Source organism: Cyprinodon tularosa, unplaced genomic scaffold (genome assembly GCF_016077235.1).
Source record: "Cyprinodon tularosa strain WSP-4 unplaced genomic scaffold, ASM1607723v1 ctg940, whole genome shotgun sequence".
NCBI lineage: Eukaryota > Metazoa > Chordata > Actinopteri > Cyprinodontiformes > Cyprinodontidae > Cyprinodon > Cyprinodon tularosa.
Window position 1 is genome coordinate 181,782 of NW_024039719.1, and position 7,690 is coordinate 189,471.

Below are 7,690 nucleotides of genomic sequence, written 5' to 3' on the forward strand. Positions count from 1 at the left end.
CAAAGCACAACAAACCAGCTTTAAGTTAAATGTCATGTCAAGTGGTGTTCAATGTTTTTTTTTTCTCATTCATGCTTTAGAATCTCAGGTGAAGCTTAAAACCAACGGGGAAATAAAAACAATTTCCCTTCAGAAAAACACATTTTATTAAAACTGTAACATTTTTTCTAGTTATGGTGAAATAAATAAGTGAATGCAACTCTTCAGTACAAAACAGGTTCGAGCTTATAATGGAGTAAAGTAAAAAAAAACAAAATGTAAAAACAGTCAGTATAAAAACCTTTCTTTGCATAGAGTACGCTTCCATTCAACCAAAAAGTGCTAAATAATTCATAAAGGCCTTATGTGTTACACAGCCAGCTAACATCTAAGCAGTGTCACAAACGGAAAAAACATGAGACAAAAAAAAAATACCAAAAATGTGAAGTAAAGTGGCTTAGACAGGTAACTCAACATGTGCAAACTTACCGAGCAAACAGCAGACAGACATAAGCTGGTCAAATGACACAGGTGAAGAGTGTTTGAAACCAAGCTAGACTTAGAAGGAATCTTCAGAGCTTCAGACGTCACACCCATAAAGCTCCTCATAAGTACTGGAAGTACTGTGTGGAAATCTGAGTCGTGGAACCAGAAAAACTACATTACAGTGTCACAGGACCTCCTGGATTGTAAATGAGGAGCTGACACCTCTGTGACTGCAGGTCTGGGGGAAGATCATTGTCTGGTTTCCCTCTAGATCTGTTGATTCCAAACTGATCCCAGGTTCTAATCTGACTGCAGTGGTCCCTACTTTGTAAGATCATCTCTTAAAGCTGATATCAAATCTTTTATAGTAAAGTGTCTTAAAGATTTGGGATCTGGTAAAAGTCAACTTCATGCATCTCTTCAAGTGGGACTTCCTGAGACGGAAGGAGGCCTGCTGGTGGAGTTCTGCAGCTTTGGTCTCCTGCGTCCCGATGAAGGTTTGCTTTTAAACTGAAGTGATGAAAGAGCTTTCTTTGTGTGAGCTTCTCTCTTCGGGCTGTTGGGAGCTCCCAGAGTCTCAAAAAGTCTCTTCCGGAAAACAACTTTAAACTGAGAAAATAAATGAGTGTGAGTGGTTTGTTTAAGGACATCCAAATCAAATTTAAAAACCATCAAAATGGATCAATAGGAGTTGAGCGCATCATACATACCATGTCTTCCACTGTGGTGGTGGTGGTGTGTGTTGCTTTGGTTGAAGCTGTAGTCGGGGAAACTGTACTCAGCTGCTTGGCTTTTGGTTTGGCACAATACATCTCCAGATGGTAGAGTTCACAGCCAGAGGATCTGCAGCACTGGTCTACTATCCCCTTCCCCCTGGGCCGAGGGCCATACCCAGACCAGGAACCTTTACCTGCAGGAGCAGACATAGCACATGTAAGATCACACAGAAACAAGGTTGACATGGATGAATTCTTCTCAGCTTCCAAAAAAGGTCCACAAGTTAGAGAAAAAACTGATTTAAAAAATCTACCGTACGTTAGGACTGAGCTTTCATTAGAACCCACCATAAAATAACAGAAATTTAAGCAAAATCATATATTTGAATGGTTAAAATTTGCTCTATGGGAGTTAATAATACTTTACAGTAAATAACGGAACAACATACAGTTCTGTGTTTGGAACAAGTCCGGATGATATTTAATATCTGCCACTGGATTCCCAGAATGAGGCGACTGGATGAAATGATCTCATATAACTTGTTTATAACACTAGTTGAAGGAAAAGCACAGGTGGGTCTACAGCAGGGTGTGAACAGTGCACCCAGGGCCCCATTTGTGTGGCCCCTGATGTCACTTCAAGAATCATACAAGAACAGAAGGTTGATGCAGACCTTTTATTTTCAATTAGGGGGAAACTATTAATGCCTTGCGATAGACTGGTGACCCGTCCAGGGGGGACCCCGCCTCTCGCCCGTCTACAGCTGGGCCTGCACCCCTCATGACCCCAGCAGTGAAGGGATGGGTGGAAAACTATTACCCTTGCATGCAACCTGAATTCTGTTGTTAGTTGTGAGAATCCATGTTGGAGTGCCCCCACTTCAACCGTTCAAGACCGACCTAAAACTTCCATCTGTTTTTGTCATTATTTCATCTTTGATGGAGGACCAGCAAGAGTTTCACAAGCATAAGTTGTTGTCATTTTCATTTCTTACCGTGATAAATTAAAATCTTCTTTCATGGAAACTGTGTGGTCCAACACAAAGTTTAAAGCCAAGCTTTCATAGTAAATAGGATCACATTTATCCAGTGAATTCATGGCTTTGCTGCACCCAGATCTGCTTCTCATTTTAAAAGGAAGATGGATCCAAACCCTTTTCTTATGGCTGAAAATGTACCATACTAAATCTCTTAAATCAAGCAAAACAATCATTTTAAAATAATTTTTAAGGTTTGGGCCTACAATGATTTAGTACTTGCTTTACTACGTGTTTTCCTTTTTCATTGACCAGGTCAATATAATTTTCTTTTTTCTCATATCATTTTGGACATCACTGATCTAGACTGATGACTAGCAATTTATAAATCTAAGTTAGATTAACCAAAGTTCCTCTCAGTTTGGTTCTTCATCAGCTGTAAATCTCGACAGACTTGGCAGTGGAGTCTGGTGGCTTTGCCCGGTGCTCAATTGGCAGTAGGGTGTGAACCCGAGTCTATCATACGAAACCACAACTGACAGCTTAGAGTGGCCCCATTTTATTCCAGTTCACTCAGTTTAGATCATTTATCTGCTTCAAATTTCCATCAAAAGATGTTTCAGGATTAGCTGGTTCCACTTTAATCCAGTTCAAACAGTTAGATTTTTCTGTTGGATGTTATGTTTTTAATTTTAATCTTACATTTTCTTTTCTTCTTTTTTTTATTTTTACTTTTTAGGTCACCAGATCTCTACTTAATGGTTTAGATTTTATTTTTTCTCTTCTTGTGGCTTATTTACTCTTGTGCTTATTGACTGAATAATAATTCTTACCCAAATTCTTCATAGCAATTTTGCAATCAAATGAAATCTGTCCCCTGCATTAACCTGTAAGAGGGGTGCTAGAAGTGCACAGAGAGCATTCTGAGTCTAAGGGTCCCGTTCAGGGACCCAGAGAAGCAGCCTGTGTTTTCAAACTGCTAAGTGTTTCTAAATGATATATGAATATTTCTTGGGACTCAGAAGGCATCTGTCTACTGTATCTGTCTGCTATAGTATTTACAATGGAGAAAGTACCATTCATTTGTCTTCCAAGTGGAAAAGTTGTACAGTGGTGACTGAAGAAAATATACATTACTAAAACAGAGATGTAAAATGTAACTCAATCGGTCAAAACTGATATTTTTCTGGTGCATAACTCTGGGACATTTCAGAGTCACCGCCACTTATACAGTCAACCTGAAAAGGAAGAATTCATAACAAGTTTTCAGGAGAGTCTGAGGAGAAGCGGACGCCCCACCTCCTGCTGAGGGGTTCAGACTGAAGCGCAGGGCTGATGTGATGAACACTAAGTTGTGAAACTCAAGGTAATGAGCAAAATGATCACAAAATAAAATAAAGGGATGTTAAACATAAAAGTTTTTTTTTCTAGATATACGTTGCTGACTATAACAGAAGCTTTGTGCTGCAGCTTCTTCTTCTCCTCTCTGCACCTTTCCTTTGTTGTTTTTTTTTACTAAAAACCGAGCTGCTGTCAGATAAGGACTGTTTCAACAAGAAGGATATCACACTCTGAGGCACGGTGTTCTGGAGATGCCGCTGCTGTGTTGGTGGATTGCCATTAGACTGATAGCAGATGCACAAGGTGGCCTTGGTCAGAGCAGGCCGAAGGTAATCAGGTGAAAGGGCTTCTGGGTAATTGTGTGTGCACTGAGGTGGAGATGATACAGCTCTAAACAATGCAACCAAAAGATTCCTTCTGTCCATGGTTATGGTTATGGTCCGGCTCCAAAATGAAAAGAAAGTGTTTCTGACACTAAGCTTGTATAACTCCCTCAGGGGTATACAGTACGGTATTTTACTGTACTACATTCTACTGTACTGTATTTTACTGTACGGCATTTCAAAGTACCTTATATTGCTGTATGCATTTTTTGTGTCATTTTCTGTCCCTACTGTACAGACTCCCATTCGAAATGAAAAAGCAAAATTCTATTCTATTCCATTCTGTGTGTAATATTATTGTTTTAGACTTTCTCAGCATTTTTGTTTCAGGATTTTTAATGTTTATTTACACAAAACTAAATCCTTTTGTATTTCAATTTCATAAAAAAGGAAATAAAAATAAAAAAAACCATCACAGAATATAAGTAAGTTCAAGTTTAGTTATTTTATTTCTAAGATCTTTTTTTTCTGCATTAGAAAGTGAATGATATTTAGTGAATTGTTATTCTTTCCAGGAGACATGCACTTTTTTTCAGTCAGAAATCCCTTTTAATCAGAACACTATTTATTATTTTTTTGTATTTTTCTTATGCATGTCTTACTGTATGCATGTCTGCTTTGCAGAGTGAGTCTGGGTGAGACAACATGTCAGATATCTAGCCTGTCTTGTTCAACATGTGGCTGGTTAGTGTTAGGATGCTGACAGATGTCAGTAGGTAGAAAACTAAGGCCGGTCTGTTGTTTCCCAGTGACTTTCAGGGAAGGAGGAATATATACCAGACTGGCATATAAACCAAAATCTGGTTTGCCTCATGTTACACTGGGACTGATTGTGGATGTTTCTGTGCCTGGATGGGATTGAATGGATCTGATTTAATATGTTTGCATACAAGTTAAGCTTGTTTGTCTTGAAATTGTCTAAAGCGAAGACTTATGAAAATGAAATTAACCGAATGAAGGTTTAACAATAAAAACCGTGAGGTAAATTTAACACTTAACAACATATATGATGTTCTTAACATATCTCCACCAGTTGTTCATCATCATCATTTGTTTAAATTAATTCAGTATCTTTTATTTCTTCATTCTTTTACCTAAAATTATGTTTAAAAAACAACCTTCATGTGTTATTTTAATCAGGCATTTCTGAAAAAGAGATCATAAAATTCTTGAAACAAATCTTTTAATCAATTCATTTAGTTTTTGTCAAAAAAGGGAAACAAAAGAAACACAAAGATAAAATAAATATATATATATAAATAAATGTTCTTCATTCATCCAGTTTTTTCGCACATTTACTAAGTTTGCAGCAGCTTTACTCCAACACAATGAATTTCTATAACTGTGACTGACTCAGCAGCAGAAAATAAACAGGAAGGCTCACCTAAGTAGATTCCACGATCCCCACAGACGAATAGGAGGTCACTGAGGAGCTCTGAGCCACAGCGGAGCTGGGCGGCCTCCAGGGAGAGGGGCCAACCTGCCAGAAACATGCTGCAGAGCAGGACGCAGATCCGAACACTCAGCACCTGAAACCAGAGGGAGATCGGTCAGGTTATGCCAAAGCAGTTAGTGATGCAGACACTGGACCTATGGCCCCTTCAGTATCTTGCAAATAGATTTTTTCTTTAATAATTTTAAGGCGGAAGAAGGAAACTATTGCTAATGTCCTAAACTTCATTTCATCCCTGACCCATGAGAGGAAGGATGAACTGGTCCATAAATCCCAGATTTCTAAATACAGAACCACTATGACTGATGTCAAGCTAATGTGGATCAAACACATCCAGTGGTCACTGAGGACACTCAGCTCTCATCAGCGGCCTCATTTGGAGTGATCCTCTTTTTATGAAATCCCGTAGACTAGCAGCAAGCTTAATGCTTTTAAACCAAAGCACCAAATGTTGCACATAAAGATTTCATACTGCTTTGGGTTTTTTTACTGAAGCAGTTTTAAGCAATGTTTTTATTCCATTTATATAAATGTATCTGAGTCACAAACGGCAAAGAAATGATATGGAAAGATTTATCATAAACTTTCAAAACACAAACTAAAAAAGGGCTGCAGGACATTTAAATCTGGTTGGGATTTAACCAGAGAGATGAAATGACAAAGCATAAAGGATAAAGCAAAGCTTGCTGTTTGGAGAGTTTCTCTTTTTGCACCACTGATGGGTCTGAAAATGAACCTCAATTTTTGCTCCTTATTGATTTTAATGAATGCAAACTCTGTTCTTTTCTACAGGGAAGAGAGTAGAGCTTCAGAGGCATGAATGTTGCAGAAGCAGCTGGAAGAACATCAATAATAGTATAACTGAGACGAGATGTTTATGCATTTTCTTATCCTACAGTGATGATTTGATGTGCATGAAAAAATGATAATCAGATGTTTGTTCTATAAGCCTGGCATCATATTGATCAGAAATACCAGCAGCATCTTCATTTTTCAGCTCAGATTTCCCACATGGATCTAAATGATTTTCCTGGAATTAGCCAGCACAGTTTCCAAACCAGATGGATGAAATTTTTCTAAAAAAAAATGTGGCATGATTTACACTTTGAGTTCATCAAAGATGAACATTTATCTTTTCCCTGTTTTTCTTTTCGTATTTCCGAACCTTTTCATTGATCCATAACTGACTTTTTTTTTATGAATAATTACTTTTCAGGAGATAACGCTAAAGTAACACTTCCAGAGCTGCAGTGACACATGACCATCTGTCAGCAGCTTTGAAGGTTTCAACTTATTTTTCCAGCACGTCATTTATCTTTTCACAGCAAGGAGAGATGAACATCCTCAGCAGATGATCCTTTTTTCTGCTTTAGAGCTCAACAGGAGTGGAGGTAGCTTACCTTGAGTGTGAGTGTTGGAGCAGCGTAGCAGCGTGAAGAGGGCATCCTGTCTGGTTGGACGGACTTCAGCAGACCTGCAGACTTATACTGAGGGAAGCTGGAGGGGAGGTCAACAGAACCAGGCTTCCTCCCTCCTCCTCTTCTGACGTAGTTTTATGTTCGGATCTCATCCCAAATTGCTATCAGATTATTTACTCTGTCATATCATTGTAACAAGGAACTAACAGGATTCCTTATTTTTCTAGCATCGGAGCGAGAGCTGAGAGGGGGGAGCCATCAGTTCAGTAGCTTTTATTTGTCCCAGTATGGGCAATTTTTGTGCACTAGTAGTACACCTTTCACACACACGTTCACATTTCACAAATCACAGATTAAAAATAAAAGAAGAAACACATAAAATATTTAAAAAAGATAAAAGTAAGGTGGATAAAAGAGAGAAAAAAAATTGTGTGCAGCCATCAATGTTCAGGCAGAATAATTAGCGTTCATAGAGGTCCAGGTTCTGTAACTGGGAAAGAGAACATAAATCTAACTGGTTCAGGTTCTATAACTGGAAAAGAGAACATAAAGGCTCTTCCATAGGTTTGTTTTTAAAGGCGGTTTTAAAGCAGAGCTATAATTATTCTTCTATACCTTCTTCATAGAGAAAAAACATTCAGCAACAGCAGAATATTACCTACAAACATGTTCGTTCAGTTTAACTGGGTTTCTCTAAAGGTCCTAACCAAACAAACATGGTTCTGGTGCAAAGTTCAGATCCAGATCCAGTTGCTACTTTGCTTCCTAACATTTTTCCTGTAAAATGTTTTTTTCTTCAATCTGTAAAAGCTTTTCTTTGGACCTTGACTGCTTTTTCTCTCCAATATCTGATTCAGTCTGATTTTTGAATCATTCAGACAAACTCCAATGTGTTTACAAAAATGGAGAAATAAGCAAAGTCTTGATTCCAAATACA

At 38.2% G+C, this 7,690-nt stretch overlaps 1 protein-coding gene across 1 annotated transcript; it reads right to left on the reverse strand.

Annotated features, from left to right (window-relative positions):
• Positions 1–245: 245 nt before the first annotated feature.
• On the reverse strand, positions 246–6,803 carry igf3 (insulin-like growth factor 3). Its single transcript, XM_038275099.1, has 4 exons — positions 6,736–6,803; positions 5,267–5,411; positions 1,176–1,375; positions 246–1,074 (listed from the first exon to the last, which is right to left on the reverse strand). Exons 1-4 carry the CDS (start codon positions 6,778–6,780, stop codon positions 886–888), a joined length of 579 nt encoding a protein of 192 aa, XP_038131027.1. The 5' UTR covers positions 6,781–6,803; the 3' UTR covers positions 246–885.
• Positions 6,804–7,690: the final 887 nt, after the last annotated feature.

Bases quoted from the DNA above. Each gene is read 5' to 3' on its own strand.
- igf3 (XM_038275099.1), bottom strand. From the start codon at position 6,780: ATGCCCTCTTCACGCTGCTACGCTGCTCCAACACTCACACTCAAG. The intron at 5,412-6,735 runs GTAAGCTACCTC...CTCTGGTTTCAG, and splicing joins CTCCAACACTCACACTCAAG to GTGCTGAGTGTTCGGATCTG. The intron at 1,376-5,266 runs GTGAGCCTTCCT...CTGCTCCTGCAG, and splicing joins GGATCGTGGAATCTACTTAG to GTAAAGGTTCCTGGTCTGGG.